The 19,772-nt window shown below is 37.7% G+C and overlaps 1 protein-coding gene across 2 annotated transcripts in view; it reads right to left on the bottom strand.

Annotated features, from left to right (window-relative positions):
- cnih3 (cornichon family AMPA receptor auxiliary protein 3) overlaps positions 1-19,772 on the bottom strand; it is a 103,414-nt gene that overhangs the window by 53,257 nt on the left and 30,385 nt on the right. For both annotated transcript variants that reach the window (XM_017719915.2, XM_017719912.2), the window contains exon 3: positions 14,117-14,164. In XM_017719915.2, coding sequence (XP_017575404.1) covers positions 14,117-14,164 — 48 coding nt within the window. The remainder of the gene's footprint in view (positions 1-14,116; positions 14,165-19,772) is intronic.

Genomic DNA, 19,772 nt, shown 5'->3' with positions numbered 1-19,772 from the left:
AATCTGAAGAATCATTTCACCATGTAAAAAACCATAAAAGCATAACATGTTTCTACAAAGATCTCATGGTTCCAAACAAACATCAAAGCCTTTACTAAAGAACTCGAAGAAAAATGCAAGCATCTCAGTAATAAAGATTATTTCCATTTGTATTTATTCCTACATTTATGTCATGATAGAAAATCGTTAGCATTTACCATGTTGTCTGTTTATACTTTACTAAGAGTTCTTTCTGTACGTCACTCAAAGCATCATGGGGCTCAGGGAATATGGTGGAAAAGCCTTCATTAATGTTCATGTAGGTTTATTTCAGTTGTCATGGAGGGCTTATGAACTGCCCTAACTCCCCTAAAGTTTTACCCAAATTTCTGTCTATGGTGTCGTTGACTTGAAATGACTTCTAATAGGAGCCATTCAGCAGTTGTTGGTGCTAAACTTATTATGAACCATTAACGACCATTTAAAATTAGTGCTATAATGTTAGCTGTTATTGTGAAGTTTTGCTACTTTCAAAAGTAGTGAAATGTATTTCTGGGGCCATATTACAAAAAAATCTTTAGTCTGAGTTCTGCTTTTTCTTATTTCCAGATGAGAAAACAGTATTACAGAAACATCCTAAGTTGCCAAAATATCCTAAATATTTTTGGTTTCTATTGTTTTATGCAGTGATATGCAGCATAGTTAGCATAACTAGCATAATGAAACCACATTTATCTACACTGAAAACGGAGATTTAACTTTTTTTTCTAACAGCATTTAAAAGCCCCAGATGCTGCAGACAAAATCTCAATCTCTCTCTTCTTACTTTCAGATGTTAATGTTTGATAAAACTGTTCAGATACAATATTACAGTGATGGTGGTGAATAATGAGGAGACAGAGCTGAACGTATGTTTATTAGGAGGAGTAATGTTAGCGCACTCGGCTAAAGCATTTGGGAAATGGAGACTGAAACTGTGGAGCGGCAACTCTGATAAACAGCACAAAGTGCTGATATGTCATTATTAACTCTCAGTTTATCATGCTAACCTTTTTTACCTCAGTAACGGTAGCTAACATCTGGCTAACTAGATTACATTACATGTTACACATTTATGTTTCAGCAGTGTGCATTTGGTCGGTTGCTAGGTAACAGACACAACAGGTGATTGTTGACTTAAATCGAGTAAGTCAAGATTTCCTAACTTGAGATGAGAAAAGATGCTGTAAGATAGGACAAGATTCCTAAAATAAGATGTGGTTTGCTTCTGTAATACGAATTAGTGAAAAATCTTATCTTGCCCTGTCTGATCTTACGTCAAGACTAAAAGATAAGAAATTTCTGTAATACAGCTCATGGTTACTTTCTCTTTCTGGTACTCATGCATGATTGCGCAGAAATCCTCCCAAAGCACATCAAAATTGTCTCTGTATTCAAATAAATGCCACAAATATTTTTTTTCTTTCATCAGAAATTTGCACCCACACTTTCCAGCACACAGACATATCATCTGAAATGTATGTATTTTTGACTAAATGTGGCCTTATGAAACTATACCTGACCTGTTTCCAATGAGAAATCTCAGAATCTCTTAACTTTGATGAGGAAGGCCATTGTGGAGCAGAAGCCACTCTGTCTTTCAGCAGGTCTGTGTCAAAGCCGGTTACTGCTCACTCTGTTCCAATGCCTTTTGGAGATGACGGTGTGTATGAAGTGGCGTGATGGAGAGGACAGAAAACCTTTGTACTGCAACATCAAAAAGTAGCACTGCGTTTGAAGAATAAACACCCGCTGCTGTGGCAAGCAGGGGGGATTACTCAGTATTCCCCAGCGACTGCCTGTGATTGGCTGGGAGGAGATTCACCTTGGCATTCAGTGTCGGGAAACACACCAAGTCTGAGCCAGACACACGAGGCCGGGACACAGGGAATGACCTTTGTTTTAGATTTCTTATACCTAAACATGCTAAGATAGGAATAGAACCTTGTTGGGGGGCTAGCTGTGAAGTATTGCTTAAACAAATAAACAATATGTTGCAAGTGCATAGAATGAAAAATATTGAATAAAATGTTGGATATGCCAGTGCACCAGAGACTGATTACACCACAGACTGATTACACTTGGAACGATTCCTCCTTTATGGGACAATTCACAGTTTGTGAAGTGTCCTCACTCCAGGTCAGTCGACTAATAAATACTTAGTCAATGCTTTCTTCTAAGAGCCACCCCTTGTAAAACTGTACCAGACGTCAGAGGCAAAGCAGAAAAAATTAAGACAAACACAAGCCAAATGAAAGAATAGTAAAGTTACTGAATATTGTAAAATAAATAAATAAATAAATGTAGATATTGTAGCTGGAACATAGTTTTAATATAGTGAAACATATTTAGATTTTTCTTACAGTTATTTTATTTAGAATTTTAGGCATAAAGATTGTTAGCACAATTTTGTTTGGAACAATTGGCTTCTACTAGCTGCCATTTGCTGTCAGGAGTGTTAAGAGTTTAGCAAAAAAAATAAAAAATAAATAAAGTTTAGGAGAACATTTTCTAAATACAGTATAGTTTTTGTTACTTCTGTGGTTTTGGGGTTTGGTGGGGGGGGTAATGTGCAGTGTTTATAGTGGAACGATATACTCACTGTACAAATATAGAAGGTATGTTTCAAATCAGTTTTTTAAAAATGTTTGCACTATTTTGTTACTAAAATAAAGTTGAAAAAAAAATTCTAAGCTATACACAAAAAAGTTTGTTCTTTTATTTATTGGGTTAATGGGTGTGGGGTTCATATTTCACATTATAACAGTGTAACAGTAATAATAATAATAATAATAATAATAATAATAATAATATTTTCATGTCGGTGGCAGCTCAAAGTGCTTTACAGACAAGTGATAAAACATAGTTATACAAGCAATCATTAGTGTTTATTTAGAATCAATAAATGAAATCAAATTTGAAGATAAACACCACAAGGTGTGCCACAAGGTTCAGTTTCAAGCTTCAAATCAGCTTTTTATTATCTCTGTAACATTACTTGTCTCTGTGCTTCTCTTATCTTTAATGATGCAGAAATACTGGCTCACGCATTTATTACCTACCATCTTCACTTCGGCTGGTTTCCAGTTCCAGCCTATATTCATTTCAAAACAATAACATACTATCCCATTTCCAAAAATGTTGTGATGCTGTGAAAAATGTAAATAATACAGAATACAGTGATCTGCAAATCAATAGAAAGAGTGCAAAGACAAAATATCAGATGTCGAAACTGAAACATCTAAGCCCATTTTGAATTTGATGCCAGTAACACGTTTAAAATAAGTTGGCACAGGAGCTTTTTTGCATCACCTTTTCTTTTAACAACACACTAAGCATTTGGGAACTGAGGAGATCAATTGCTGTTGTTTTGAAAGTAAAAAGTTTGCCTATTCTTGTTTAATACAGGATTTCAGCTGCTGAGCTGTTCAGAGTCTCCTTTGTCATATTTTTTCATTTCATAATGTGCCAGATGTTTAAGTCTGGACTGCAACAGGCCAGTTTAGTGCCTGGATTTGTTTAATAAGGAGTAATGCTGTTGTAATACATGCAGAATGTGGTTTGACATTGTCTTGCTGAAATAAACAAGGCCGTCCCTGAAAAAGACGTTGTCTGGATTTTGGAAACAGGGCTGTATATAGCACTTCATGGACTTGCCTCTCTGATCTTTTCCTTCTTTATACACCTGTTCGTTCACTCAGATAAAGGCCTTCTTACATTCCTACCACACAGCTCTCCACAGCTGAAACTAGATTCTTTAGTACTGAGGTCCCAAGACTCTGCATTGCATTACACCTCACCATCTTTGAGACTATATAGGCATCTCATCTAAATACAAGTCAACACATAATTTTTTACTCTCCATTTCACTGCCATAATAAGCATGTTATAAGCAGCTATAACCACATTTATAACATGTTGTGATGCATTCATAAGACATTATAAACATGGTTATAGATATTTATTGTTTATAGCCACTGTTATTATGCATTATGAATTGTTAACATAATACATTATAAGTAGTGTTCATAACATATAAGACCTCATAAGTTGTATTTGTCCACTCTAAGTAAAGTGAAGCGTACTGTACTAAAGCCTCCTCCAGAGTTAAGAGTGAGGTTTCACTGGTTCTCTCAAGTGCTAGAACCCTTCACTCTGTAACATCACTACAGTGCAGTGATGCTCATTTCTGCTGTCGTTCTATTGGATATGCAGTGTTATGTTAGTGCCAGGCTAACGGTGGTGAACATTAACAGTGGTGTACATTGACTTTCCCACATTGGGTGAAACACTGATGTCAGCACTAGTTTAAACTCTGACATTTGAAGCCTGTAATGAGCTTCATTGTGGATGTTGTAGTGTTTCAGTAAATCCTTCAGTAAATACTTCAACTTGAAGCCTCACTCTTAACACAGGAGGAGGCTTTAGTACAGTACGCCTCACTTTACTTAGAGTGGACAAATACAGCTTATGAGCTCTTATAATTTGTTATGAACACTACTTATAAGGCATTATGTCAACAATTAATTTACTTTTAAATGTATTTATAATATTTTTATCAGTGTTTATAGCCTTGATTATGATGCCTTATGAATGCATTATAACATGTTATGAATGAGTTTATATATGCTTACAAATGTGACATTCATAAAAAGTCTTACTAAAAAAACTAATCCAGTCCTCCAATATCAGTATCTTCCAAATATAACAGCTCATGTAACATGAACTTACAGCCGATGTGTGCAGTGACATGCATGAAAAAAACTTCGTCGTGCATGAATATGTACTCCATACACCAGTGCAATTATCTTGCCACCTTCATGCTTATTTCCAATTTCCATACACAGTCAAGCATGGAGCCAGAGACTGGAGCTGCTGATGAATATCAACTCCACAACACCACGGCTGTCAATCAAAAGCTGAGGAGGAAAACGAGAACCTGCATTTCTTACAGCTGAAATCTGAAGCTACTTTTCCAATAACCATTTCAGCAGCTGGGCACCAAATGAGGGACCTGGAGTGCTCAAGAGTCCTTCAAATGTTAACCATGGACAAGCATTCCTGTTTGGTAAGATGTGTTGTTGTTTGTACACATATTAAATCTTTTCTCCTTTCTAAAGAAAAGATTTTGGAGTCAACTAGTGTTTTCAGGCCCAGGTGAATTCCAAAAGTCAAATACTAGGGGAATAAACTACAATTTCCTTTGTTTTTAAGGCACATAAAATTTGCTAAATGACCTTTAAAATATTAAATGTGATTTTATTAGATATTAGATTTGTCTAGAATAACGAATAGAGCTGTAAAATAACATAAAAAGCTGGAAATATTTTTCAAAAGGGAAGGTCAGATCTCAAGGTGGGTAACTTGACAAAAATAAGATAAACATATGATATAATATTACAGTTCAGTATAATATTTATCTTTTTTTCTCATTTACAGAATTCTTGAAAAATAAATTCTTAAATAAACCATCTAAAAATGGCTTTTGACAAATAGTTTTCTATATAAAAATTGACATTATTTACTCTATTATTGTTAATAAAATAACCTTGACCGCTTTCAAGAGTCATTTCTTTTCCATGATTTACATTGTTGGCAGTGGTTTTTCACATACACAAAATATCAGATCTATATTATGATAAATGTCAACTTTATTAGAGAAATAAAAACGTGTTTCCCATTATACACCAGCTTATTCAGTTATTCCTTTCAAAAGCTCATCATATCCAAAATTGTTACTAATGGATAAACAGTATTCTAGAGTTAAACTCAATTATTACATTTATTCAATTTGTAATATGGCAAGTGATCATATCTATGTACTTATTGTATAGGTTATATTATGTTTTATGCTTATATAATGTAGGAAGCGTAATACCCTGCAGTTCTTCTTTAAGGAATAGCTAAACCATGCTAATATTGCTAATAATGAATAGAAACTAGTGGCCACCAATTGGCATGATGATGTTCATTATGCAAATTGAAAGCTATTTGCTTTCATTCATTGGTAGTGATGTTAGAATTAAACTCCCTAAATACATTTACATTTATGGCATTTGGCAGACGCTCTTATCCAGAGCGACTTACAATTTGATAATTTTACACAGGGAGGCCAAGGCGGTGTTAGGAGTCTTGCCCAAGGACTCTTATTGGTATAAATAGTAAGTGGTATAGAAATTGCATAAATATGATAAAGACAGTTTGTCAAATAACTGAGAATGTTCAAAAGCAGAGGGACTGTGTGGAATGTGGTGTAGAGGTATTTAAGGAGAACTGTCAGTAAGTAATGGAGAAATAACTGCTTTTGGAAAGAAGAGTGAGCCAAATGCAGGCAGCGACTTGACGTGATGCAGTGCATCTGACTGGCTCTGAACTGCCTAAACAGAGTGTTGCTCAGTGCTCTGATTAAGGGGATCAAAGCTGGAGAGGAACACAGTTAGACACAGATGTTGTTATCAAATGAGAAGATTCACATTTAATGGCTTTTTAAAAATCCTCATTCCCAAAACAGTGAACGGTAAAGATGAAGAGATGAAAGGGTTTCAACGCAGGCAGTCTTCAGGCTGTTTATGCTTGGAGGTGGTGTGGGGTAGTTTGGGTTGGTGTGGAGCGGTGTGGGAGGAGTTAGGTGGGGATCAAAGCCTTCACCTTGTGCAACCTTAGCTAAAATAATATCTGCAGTAAAATGCAGTGTCAGCCTTTCTAATGCGTAGTCCTGCAAACGCAACCCAGTAACAGGTTCCTGTTCTTGTGAGATGCATTTTTGCCCTTGTGCTTTAAATAATTTAGTCCTGAACCGTCTGTAGTGATTCAGCCACTGTGATAAAATTACACATTATTATTATTATTTTTTTTTTTTGGCTCTCTAATGTAACTGGTGAGAATCCAGTTACATCAAAGGTCTGGATAAACAAACTAACAATAATAATAATAGCAATTAATAATTGCTATTATATACTATACTATATAATAGCTAATAGCTATATAATATACTAATAAAGACACATCATGCATGTTTTGATAAACAGTTTTAGCTTATTTTTATAATCTAATGAGCGTTTTAAGCTTCCTTAGTGATCATTTATTTGAAATAAATAAATAAATGGAACTTTTTTTGGAAGGAAAAGCTGCGCTGTCAGGAAATGGACAAGCACTCTGGCGGATCTTTCATGTTGAACCCTGGGATTATTGCATTTATGCTGAATATTTTTGGTAGGTTAACCCAAAGCGATTGTTTTTGTTTGATTGTTTTGCTATGCATCGGCACTTAACATTCCTGTTTTTTGACAGACAGATGAAACATATTAATGTCGCAGTTAAAATGGGGAGATAAATGCACAGTTCTACGAGTACACATGAAATTATTACATGCAGCCCTGTAGCCTCTCTTCTGATGAGTTGCCTTCAGCTAACTTGTTTACATGAACACATGTGATTGGATAAACATTTTTCTCATGAAAATAGGTACCACCTATTGGAAATCAAAACAAGGTTTGGTTGATTCCATTGTCAGTTACTAGGTATGTCAGTGGCTAATCTAATGCATTAGGCCTTCTGTTCAGCTCCTGAAGTCCTAACCAATAGGAGAGCTAACTTAATTGTATTGACCTTGGAGGAAACCATGGAGGAAAATACAATTGGACAGTTTTCTGTTGAATGTATTGAGGATGTAACCCTAATGGCCTTTTAAAGTTTGCAGAAAATGGGTGAAAAATGTAATTAATAAATGTAATCAGTGATTGTAAATAATAAAATATAATATTAGACTTGTATCCATTCATATATTCAGCAGCATTAAGGCACAGATGTAAAATCTCCATGAATAAACCATGCAGGGTCACTGAAGCAAGGGCACACTGGCCTTCTGGGATGCAATATGAGCCTTAGGCTAAGTGTTTACCACAGAGATAATAAAAGACACCTCTCAAGCCCACCGGCATACAGACCCCAACAGAGGGAGTGTGTATTTGTGTCTGAGAGACTCTGTCATGTCACATGAGGCGTTGGGTGCAAGCAGGCCAGAAACCATAAAGACAGCAGCTTTTTCCTGCAGGAATTCTACTGGATTACTGTAAACACCACCTTGAGCTACAGCTGAAGCAATATTCAGGTCAATTTGACACACGGAGAGTCCAAAGAAAACAAAATTGAGTGTCTGGCTGGTCTCTTTGTGTTTTCTTATGAAAGCTCATCTTAACTTTTCTCTGATCAGTGACTTTACCACAAATTATACTAGATGTGTGTTTGTATATCCAAGTAACCCCCGTCGACTCGATATATTGGTGATGTCCTCTTACACTTACTGTAGTCTGCTGCCAGAGTAGTTGGGGCACTTGTATGTCCATATTATGCCAGGATGTAGAACTGCAGCTTCTTGTGTACTACTGTGTTTTCTATCACTATATAAAAGAAGCACCATGCTGCCTTTCTGCCTCTCTTGTTGGATGCATTGCAACAGTGAACTCATTCAGAATATGGGCTGTGGTTTTATAAGAGTAATGTGTGATACAGTATACAGTCATACACCAATCAGGAATAACATTCTGACCACCTCCTTGTTTCTGCGCTCATTGTCCATTTTATCAGCTCCACTTACTCTATAGGTGCACTTTGTAGTTCTACAGTTACAGACTGTAGTCCATCTGTTTCTCTGATACGTTGTTAGCCCCCTTTTACCCTGTTCTTCAGTGGTCAGGACCCCCATGGACCCTCACAGAGCAGGTGCTATTTGGGTGGTTGATCATTCTCAGCACTGCAGTAACACTGATGTGGTGGTGGTGTGTTAGTGTGTGTTGTGCTAGTATGAGTGGATCAGACACCTCAGTGTCGCTGCTGGACTGAGAATAGTCCACCAACCACAAATATCCAGCCAACAGCGTCCAGTGGGCAGCGTCCTGTGGCGTCCTTTGAAGGACTAGAGGATGACCAACACAATCTGTGCAGCAGCAGATGAGCTATCGTCTCTGACTTTACATCTACAAGGTGGACTGACAAGGTAGGAGTGTCTCATAGAGTGGACAGTGAGTGGACACAGTGTTTAAAAACTCCAGCAGCACTGCTGTGTTTAATCCACTTGTACCAGTGCAACACACCACCACCATGTCAGTGTTACGGCAGTGCTGAGAATGATCCCCCACCCAAACAGTACCTGCTCTGTGAGGGTCCATGGGGGTCCTGACCACTGAAGAACAGGGTAAGAGGGGTCAAAGTACAAAGTATGCTACTTATTTCCAGTTATTTTTCAATTTTTCAGCATCAGGAAAAGTAGCAGAAAAACATGATCCAAATAACCCCAAGCACATTCAGTGATATGGAGGTCTGGGGTGGTCAAAGAACACCGGCAGCTTCTTTGATTGATTTGCAAATGTCCTTTTCGCAGAAACTTGACATCCTTTCAGACTCATAGTGTTGAGCATTCTCACGGCGGAAGGATGGACAGAAAGCCCTTTTGACTGTTTCAGATCTGAAGAAGCTTGTTTTTCTCCTCTCTCTCTAAGACGACACCTTCAAGTATCGTTTATTTGATGGCGACTGTTTTGATGGTCTGCCAGGTTCTGTGTTAACAGGTTAATAAGTGTTATTTATTTTTTGTGGATCTGAAATGCTGTGGATAAGAGGTGCAAATACGACACCAGGCTGCTAAGCTTTTATGTCTGGATGCCCTTTTTACACGGTCTGATTTGCAGTCAGATGACTCCATGAAGCTTTCCTGCTACTCATAAACATCTGACAGCCTGGACTCTGGCTGATGTTCATACAACGTGACATATTTGTCATATAAAGGGGTTCAGACACCTTCTGCTGATGTAGGCACTATTCAGGCCGAGCTGCTTAGTGACAAGCATGTTCACAAGTCGCTTTCACAGGTCTGAGTCCAGTTGAGTCTTTAGTTGTGAAGTCAAAAATAGCTTTAGGCATCTATTTGTTACAATGATTAAGAGGTTACTTAAAGTAGCTGCTATCGGAACTACAGGCAAACCAACCTGGGTGCAGGTTTTCTTTATTTTAATGTGGCAGTTATTTAATTCATTTTGATTATGTCCACCAGATTTTGTAGCCAAAGCGGTAACACTTCCTATGAATGTCATGTTTGTAAGCATTTATAAACACATTCATAGCATGTTATAATGCATTCATAAGGCATTATAAACATGGTAATAAATATTTATAAAAATGAATTATACAATTAGACTTTATGGCCATGTTTGTTATACATTATTAATTGTTAATATAATGCATTATAAGTAGTGTTAATAACATTATATTGTTATACTGCTAAAGAAGTCAGTCCCAGGTTGGAGAGCGTTGTCCGGCATAGAGTTGCTACAATATGCTTTTCTTAACCAGCTCTTTCACTTTAAATGTTACAGTACATCACTGCAAACAGTATTCATCAGCCCCTCCCCTGTTCTCCCTTGACATCACACTGAGTGTAAACTACTGTCAAGTGGTAGAACCCTTCACTCTGTAACATCACTACTCTACAGTACAGTAATCCTAATTTCTGCTAGCATTTTATTGGATATGCAGTGTTAAGCTAGTGCCAGGCTAACGGTGGCGAACATTAACAGTGGTGTACATTGACTTTCCCACATTGGGTGAAACGCTGATGGCAGCACTAGTTTAAACTCTGACATTTGAAGCCTGTAATGGGCTTTATTGTGGATGTTTTAGTGTTTCAGTAAATCCTTCAGTAAATACTTCAACTTGAAGCCTCACTCTTAACACTGGAGGAGGCTTTAGTTCAGTACACCTCACTTTATTTAGAGCGGACAAATACAACTTATGAACTCTTATAATTTATTATGAACACTACTTATAATGTACTGTGCTTAACAATTCATAAGGCATAATAAGCATGCCTATATCATGTAATGCATTTTTATAAATATTTATAGCCATGTTTATGATGCCTCATGAATGCATTATAATGTGTTATGAATGTGTTTATAGATGCTTACAAATGTGACATTCATATAAAGTGTTACAACCAAAGCTTTTCTAACCATATCTAACCGTCTACCTAACTTTGCCACCTAGAAGTGAATGCAATGTAATTAGCTTTGTCATTAACTGTGTAGTTTGGGAATAGACCTTCCATTGTTGGCATAATGCCCATATTAGGAACTCCAGGTCTAAGCAGTTTTTCTTTTTGAGAAAAATAAGTAGGTCCCATGTTATATGGTCTCTAATAACTGTGTAGTTACATGTGAACAACATATGCAACAACACTGTAACTACTAATAATTTAGTCACTGTTAGATTTGTTACAGAAGTTCACCTTATGTAATTACACATGTGTATCAACTTCAATTTTGCCTCATGTAATTATACAAGTGTATTTTAATAGCTGTAACCTATTTGCTCTCATGTGATTACGCAAGGGTATTAACACAAATGTAATTACATTTGTAATCAGATTGGAACAGCATTTTTTTTTACAGCAGTAAAAGGAAGCATGTCATAACTTACATTAACACATGAATTAGACTTTTTCTGCCAGCTTTTGTAATCTTTATGTTGCTAGTTGTGTGACATTGTAAATGTTTCAATTGTAAACCATTCTTTATGTATATGTGATGGGACAGCAGACGTCCCCGTATCTTACACTTTCATAGCATTAATTAAATGTCTTGCAATTTCCCCAAAGCAACGTCTATAATACCACTCCATTAACATTACACAGTAAATACATAACAACTACACAGGAGCTGTCCACTTAATTTAAAGGCTAACTTTAACACTGCACTACAGGAAAGTTCCTGTGTAGTAGATTCACTTGTGTAATTACATGAGGCAAAACTGGAATTGATACACATGTAATTACATAGACTGTACTTCTGTAAACCATCTGTGAGATTGCCTAAATCATCAGTAGTTACAATGTTCTGGCATATGCTATTCATGGACATTCATGGACATATATGGACATTTTTCCTCTAAATGTCACTGAATCCACTGAATGATGCAGTTCATAAGAAACTGGAATACAGCTACACGCTACATGCAAGCTAACACTGCTGCACACTGATTTAGCGTCATTCGACTGGCACCCTCACCAAAATTATCCATGCAAACAAGTGAGCTTAGTCAAATGTGGTACTTAAGCGGCTTTGGCGCTTTGGTGTTAAGTTTAACAGTAGTTTTTGCTTCACATATCGTCACTTACAGTGAATGAGCGTTATCTTGATTGTAGTATGGATGTAACATTATTCATATTTTGACTGCTAAACAACCTTATACTTCAGAGGAACTTGAGGGGGAATTGTATGTAGGACAAAATCTCTTGACTTTGGAACATTTTCTGTTGACCACAGGGCTCCACAGCATCAATGGTGTTTCAAAACACCCTGACTGAGTAACTAATATGGGCATGATACCAAATACAGAAGAAAGACTTTTTACAGCCAACAGTCAACATCACTGTTACGGGGCGGGGAGGTGGACCCAAGTCCAGAACTGAAAGCCGGTGAGGAAAAAAAGGGGAGTAAGGAGATTTATTGGGTTAATGGAGTGTGTGTTTTTGACGTTGTAAATGAGGTGACCCAGAGCCAAGTTCAAACCGCTGCTGTACTGATCGGTGGTCCGTGGCATAACCGCTGCGCCACCAGGACGCACAGGCAACCATGGGTGAAACACCTCAAGGAAGGGAAAAGAGAAAAGGCAGGAACGTCAAACAAAGGAGACGCTGGAACCAGCATGCTCAAACAAAGGCCGAGTTAGAACGACGAAATAAAAGAAAGTGAAAATGAAATACACCTCCTCTATTAGAGTGTGGGGAAGGTAGACTCGCAGTGGGACAGTTATTCTTTGTAGTCCTCTTTTCATTTCTTCTTAGTTTTGGGGCAATTTCTTCTCTCAGCTCTCTTTTCTTTTCTTTTTCTTTTCTTTTCTTTAACAAGACTAAGTATCGTATCGGTCACCCCTCTACAAAGGTGTGACGAACCGTTTGCCGCAGCCTTAAGTAGGGGAGCCCGCAGGTGTATCGAGTGAACTTAATTAGTCCGTCGCTTCTCGCCGCCATCGCCCTCTGCTGGCAACAGACATTGCAGGCTGGACACCCCGCTGCCATCGCCCTCTGCTATTGTGTAAGGCAGGCTTCAAATGTCAGAGTTTAAACTAGTGCTCCCATCAATGTTTTACCTAGTGTGGGAAAGTCAATGTACACCACTGTTAATGTTCACCCCCGTTAGCCTGGCACTAACTTAAAACCACATATCCGATATTATACTCTTTGGAGCATCTGAATATGACTGAAGCCATAAGGATGCAGCTTTAACAGCACCAGTTGTGAGAAATATAATACAGGAAATCTCAGGGTGTAAATAAACTCTGTATTTGTCTTTACGCTCTCCAAGCTGGGACTGACTTCTTTGGCACTGACAGTATAATATCTTATTAACACTACTTATATGCATTATATTAACAATTCATAATGCATAATAAGCATGGCTATAAAGTGTAATTCAGTGTAATTTATTTTTATAAATATTTAGAATCATGTTTATAATGCCTTAAGAAGCATTATAACATGCTATAAATGTGTTTATAGATGCTTACAAATGTAACATTCATAGAAAGTGTTACCATAAATGCTTCTTGGAGCACAAGATACCTTGGAATATTTATCAACAGACAGTAAAAACTCTGGAAGCGTAACTGATGTGGAGAAGGCAAAAGTTCTTGACATGGCAGATTCATATGGGACTAATATCATTTAGAAATAATTACACTGTCCTTAAACTAATCCATTTTATATCGTCATCGTGTAAGTTTTGTTCATTTACTGTGTAAAGGTTCTCAGTATATTCTAGGCCAATAGAATCCATGCTGAGTCACACATCATGCAACTCAAGTGTGAGTCTCTATCTCGACTCCTCGTCTTTGCTTAAAATAAATTACCCACTTGAACACTTTCCTTCTCTTTCAACAATCAAAGTTGAAGAAAACATCCCTTTTTTAATTGACGATATATCACGTGAGATCCCAAATCCTGGTTCCGGTCAATATGATTCCACATCTTATTGGATAAATCCATCATTACCTGACACAACTGGGAGCGGACTGTTGGCTTTGAGTAAAACCAAATGCTTCTTACCTTTCGGAGGAGGCAGCATATCCGCTCAATGTTCCGAAGTCTTTCACGCTGTGGAGAGAAACAAGGGAGTGTTAAATCCTCCAGAACATTCGCTTCAAACTGCTGATCCTCAGCACAATGCCTGCACCATGACCTGGTGGCCTTCAGCTGCCAAAGCCTTGATGCGATTGCCTGCTGGAATAGTGAGTGGAGTTAATCTGGAGAAGGCGTATTGTCTCTGGGAATGGCCGTGCTCTTCAAATGAATTTGGCGTATGTTCGCTGGATTGTGTGCATTTGTGTTGAGCAGAAAACCCCAAAAATGCAGCATATCGTCTCCGTCACGTGAAAACATTGTAGCCAATTTTATTTATTTATTTAAGCCTTAACACTTTTTTCACACTAAGTATAAAATGCCAATTCTGCTTGTTTTAGATGAGGTCCCTTTCCAACAGTGATGGACAGTTTGGTAGTGATGGTAGTTTTTTCGTGTATCTGTACTGAAGTTTTCCATTCTGGGCGACTTTTTACTTTCACTCCACTACATTTCAAAGTCTAATATCTGACTTTTTCCTCCACTACATTTTCAGAAATCTGTCGTTCCTTTTGGTTTCTGTGTGTATAAAAATGTAACATGTCAAAACGAAAGAAGCGCAAAGCAAGAGCACCAATCAGGGCACAGCGGTCACTTTGTTCTGAGCTTGTTTTGACCTGTTGGTCATACCGACCCAGTGCAGCACACGGTTCAACGTCAGAGCAGCAGCGTAAAATTTTGGGAGAGTCTGTTCAACATAAATGATGAACTAACCTAACTTTGTGTAAATAGAGAACAATATAGAAATATGTCCACATATGCAGTCGTGACTGACGCGGCTTTTTTCTGAATTTCTACAAACACCATTTCATTTTATAGTAAATTAGTTTGGGCTGGTTTATGTTTATGAACAGAGACCTACAGATCAACATAGTAAAGGAAACTAATTTGTGATCCTGAGTTTAAAGCCAGTTTTTATTAAACTTAAACTTGGAACTAAATAGTAAATAAATCTGAAACTGAAACTTTGCTTGTGTGTAAAAAGTGATTTCAGAGCCACTCGGTTCTCCCTGATGGAAACGGTTTACCTTCAGTGTTTTGTGCTTATGATCATTTTAATAGACGTCAGTGTCACTAATTAATGACTTTCTATTAAAAGACTGGTTTACCAAGAGAGACACTGGAGGATTTTCACCTAAAATGAGTTCATGAAGCGAGTCTTGTTATAAAATGATAACAGGACATCAGAGCCATAATTACTCTTTTAGTACTTTTACTTTATACTTAAGTACATTTGAAGATAAATACTTCAGTACTTTTACTCAAGTGGAGGTCTAAAGGGAGGAACTTCTACTTTTCCTGCAGTAATATTTTACCTTGGGTCTCTACTCAAGTACATGGTTTGTGTACTTCGTCCACCATTTACATTTACATTTACAGCATTTAGCAGACGCTCTTATCCAGAGCGACTTACAAGAAGTGCTTTGTCAATCTAGAGAAAGTATCTTTGCTAGTTACCAATAGCTTAGAGAAAAAGACAGTCCTGAGCTCAGATACTGCTAGAAACAAACTGTCACTGCAGACACCAAGAGAAAAAGAAACTCTGAGCCATTCAATGCAATACAATAACAATAAGATACAATACAATACAATAAACTACAATACTCAGTGAAGTACAATAAAATAAGTGCAGCTTATAATTCAGTGCTCATTTAAGTGCTGTGTAAAGAGATGAGTCTTCAGTCTACGTTTGAAGACAGCAAGAGATTCTGCTGTTCAGACAGCCAGTGGGAGTTCATTCCACCACCTGGGTGCCAGTACAGAGAACATTCTCGACGCTTGTGTTCTTGCCTAAATTTCCTTCGGGATCAATACAGTATCTGTCTATGTATCTATCTATCTATACGCCTTGAAGGATGGCGGGTCAAGCCAAGCTGTACTCGAAGCTCGAAGGGCTCGTGGTACAGTTCGAGACCACTACTGTACCACTACACCACTGCTCTGCAATGAACTATGTGTTCGTCAATAATTTTGGATGGAATATATTTCAATGGAAATGTGCATCATTTATGATTTACACTAAACCAGTAAGCACATCAACATTTTTAAAACGGTCTCTGTTGTGTTTTAATGCTATTTTTTATTCTGTTCTCATGTGACATCATCTAGCTGTGACATCAGCACCAGTGAGTAATTTGCCTTGGAAAATCACCAAAAATCCTTATATTATTGCTCTTTTTTGGCCTTTGCATTCCAGCAAAGGTTGAAACAGTGACATGATTCACACACCAGAACACTCAGAGGAATCACTAGCCAGAGTGAGAGAAACCAGCTCCAACATCCCACAACCCCGCAGTACAGCACAAACACACAGCTGGATCACTGTAACACCTGCTAGTAGCCCTCTGCTTTAGCCTTCGTATGACAACAAAAAGGTAAATGGATATCATTAACAATATCTGATTAAATCAGATCCTATTACCCAGTGTGTGCGTGTCTGTGTGTGCGTGTCTGTGTGTGTGTGATTGTGTGTGCGTGTCTGTGTGTGCGTGTCTGTGTGTGTGTGATTGTGTGTGCGTGTCTGTGTGTGCGTGTCTGTGTGTGTGTGATTGTGTGTGCGTGTCTGTGTGTGCGTGTCTGTGTGTGTGTGATTGTGTGTTGTATGTCGGCCTAACCTAAAGCACTTGTCTGCTCCAGCTCTTGGCCTCTGCTCACTGGCGGAATTATAGTGCGCTACGCACTGGCAAGGACACGGAGGGACATATTTAGAAAAACAACTGCCAGGCGGAACAAGCAGCAGATCCAGGTTTTGAGCAGCTCCTCTAAATGGCATATGGTGATTCAAAACACATCCATACGTTAATTACTGGGCGGAGATTTTTAGTCATGGATTTAGATTTTTTTCTTTCTTCTTTTTTGGGCTGCACTGAGGTCTACATAGCGTCTTCAGGGCTTCTACAACTAATTTAATGCACTGGCGCCAATTAGATAGAGATTCTGTTATCTGTCTACCAATGAGCTGATGGCATTTTATTTTAGAGTAGATACTGAGTGTGAAATATAGAAATATGTAATAATTCAATTCAATCTGAAATCAAAATTGACCCTTTTTTACGTTGTTAGTTCAAATCCAAGGTCATATTTAAATCCTCCACAGGGAACACACTGAAAAATGGCATTTCCCAGCAAATTTTAGTGCACAATTTTTATTCGTTCATTGAGTTGAACACACTGCAATATATATATATACAGTAGACACAATTTTACAACGACAACATATCAAATGTTGAAACTGAGAAATTTGTTTTCAGAAAATACTACAAAACTCAGAAAACAATTACAGTTCTCTCACCTACTTTACTTATAATGTAAGTTAATGGAACCAGAATTTTTTCCAAGTCAGTTTTGGACGTTCCTTTTGGACCATTACTTATGAAATTTACATGAAACATAAAAGGCAACAGGCAAGCACATTTTATCAAAAACTGAAAAATGCTTATATAAAATGTGCCGTAAGTTTTGCACAGGCAACATATAACAAACAGTAATACTACAATAAAACGTGCAGAAGTGTGTTCTCTGTAGAGGACTGTTAACTCATTTTCACTTATAACATCAACAAAACATTTGATTTGACCAGGGGTGCCCAAACCTTTCTAGTAATTACAGGAAAGCAACTGTTAATCCAGCCATTCATTACTTCAGGAACAGTAATAGCTCTGAGCAACTTTTTCAGGCAAAAAAACGTTTGCTTTGTTGATTGCTGTGTTGTCAGTTGGGCAGGAAATCATTTATTACAGCAAACACACGAATGTTGGAGCATGAGCAAGTCTTGCAGTCTTGCATGGGCAATGAAGTGGATAGAATAAAAGGGCGCACAGAAACTGAAAGTGCCCTGTTCTTATGCTCTTTGCAGCATTTTAAAGAAGGAATTAATCTGAATTAATCATACATTTTTAATCACTTTTTTTGAAAACCCCACTAAAGAGAAAGTTCATACAGGTCGATGTATTATTCAAACTGGTGGCCCAATGCTTCTAAATAATGCACTGCAATCCATTGTAACACCAGAGAATGGCATACATGGCTTAGGTAACACCACTGTAGCGATGCTCAAGTGCATTTTTTTGCTGAAAAAGGTTGTGCAAGGACATTCCTATTCCACAGACAACTTGTGTTTTGTCCAGTAAGTCTCTGTGAATTCTTTCGCCTGTATGGGTTCATTGAAGACACCCATTAATCAGGGTAATAGAGCACTGGTCCGAGAAGAAATCTGACGGGCCCCTTAAATGCCCCCCTCCAGCTATTTAATATACAAACCTTTTAGTGAAATATGTGGTTTATTGCTTTTTTTCTGGTACTTCTAATAGTAAAGTAGTTGAAGTTCCTGGAAATTAGTGCCTAGTACTGATAAATGAAAGCTTAGTTGAACAATATTTTTCTGAGCAGTTAATTTCATTTTACTATATATTATATCTCCTATAAACCGCTTTAGACTATATATACCATATAACATGGAAATGATCCTTGTTTGCAAAACAACTGCCACCTAATTGTAAAAAGTAAATGTTTTAACACATAAAATAAAAGTTGTCTATGTTTGCTAGAGTGTGATTTTATAATTATTCATTTTATAATAATATGAATTTGGCTGTATGTTTTAATACAAATAATAGATTCACTGCTCATTAAGTTGACTCACAGGCAAAAAGAGAAAAAAGAATCAAATCTGACCAATTTGTCTGACTACATTGAAGGTCTAAATGAAAATGTGAGGAGTAAAATATGGTTTGCTCTTCTACTGTAACTGAGAAAGTACAAGTATTCCGTTTTACTGACACTTTAATACCTGAGTAAATTACAGATATTCTTAATAAATAAAAATTGTAAACTGAATGTAAACTACACTTCCATGATGCAATTCCATTCAAATGGAACACAAAAGGGTGAGACTAACTCTAGGGGTCTGTTTCCTGGACAAAGATTAAACCAAGGTCTAGTTCTATTGTAAACTGAAAAATAACAGTAGTCCAGGACTAGACTTAACTCCTGTCTGGTGAACCGACCCAGAGCCTAAAAGCTGAAGCAGGCTTTTGATCATCGCTCGTCTCATTGCCTCAGTCCAGAACGCAGCTGTGGATCATGGAGAAAGCACCCGCCAAAGCTATATTGGACCTTCACTATTTTTGGCTGCACCTCATTTGAGTTCATCCGAATTTGCCTGAGACAGCCTTTTTTCCCCCGTTCACACCACGTCCTCTCTCCTTGTTTCATCCTGAGTTTGAACAAGGCTATGCAAATACACTGCAGACGAAACCATGGAGACTGAGATAACTGCAGACGTATCAGCGCCTCTAATTAGCAGGCAATTAGGCCCAGCTCGCTTTGAAATGTTAGTCAGCATGAATCTCGCTTGACGAGCGAGGGCTGGCACAATGTAAATAAGACACATGAAAGTAAACTTCAGAAGGTAAATATAGGGCAGCGAGTCAGTACCATGTGGCAGCGTCAGGGGCTTCAGGGCTGCAGAGACTGCTCAGTGATGGAATCAGCCATCAGCACATTGACGTATAATGACTCACAAAGGCCTTCAAGTAGAGGAACATGTCACATCATCTGCCAAGACTGCACAAACAAAAGCCTG

The sequence above is a fragment of the Pygocentrus nattereri genome, chromosome 4, assembly GCF_015220715.1.
Source record: "Pygocentrus nattereri isolate fPygNat1 chromosome 4, fPygNat1.pri, whole genome shotgun sequence".
Classification (NCBI taxonomy): Eukaryota; Metazoa; Chordata; class Actinopteri; order Characiformes; family Serrasalmidae; genus Pygocentrus; species Pygocentrus nattereri.
This window is presented reverse-complemented; position numbering and strand designations above follow the sequence as displayed.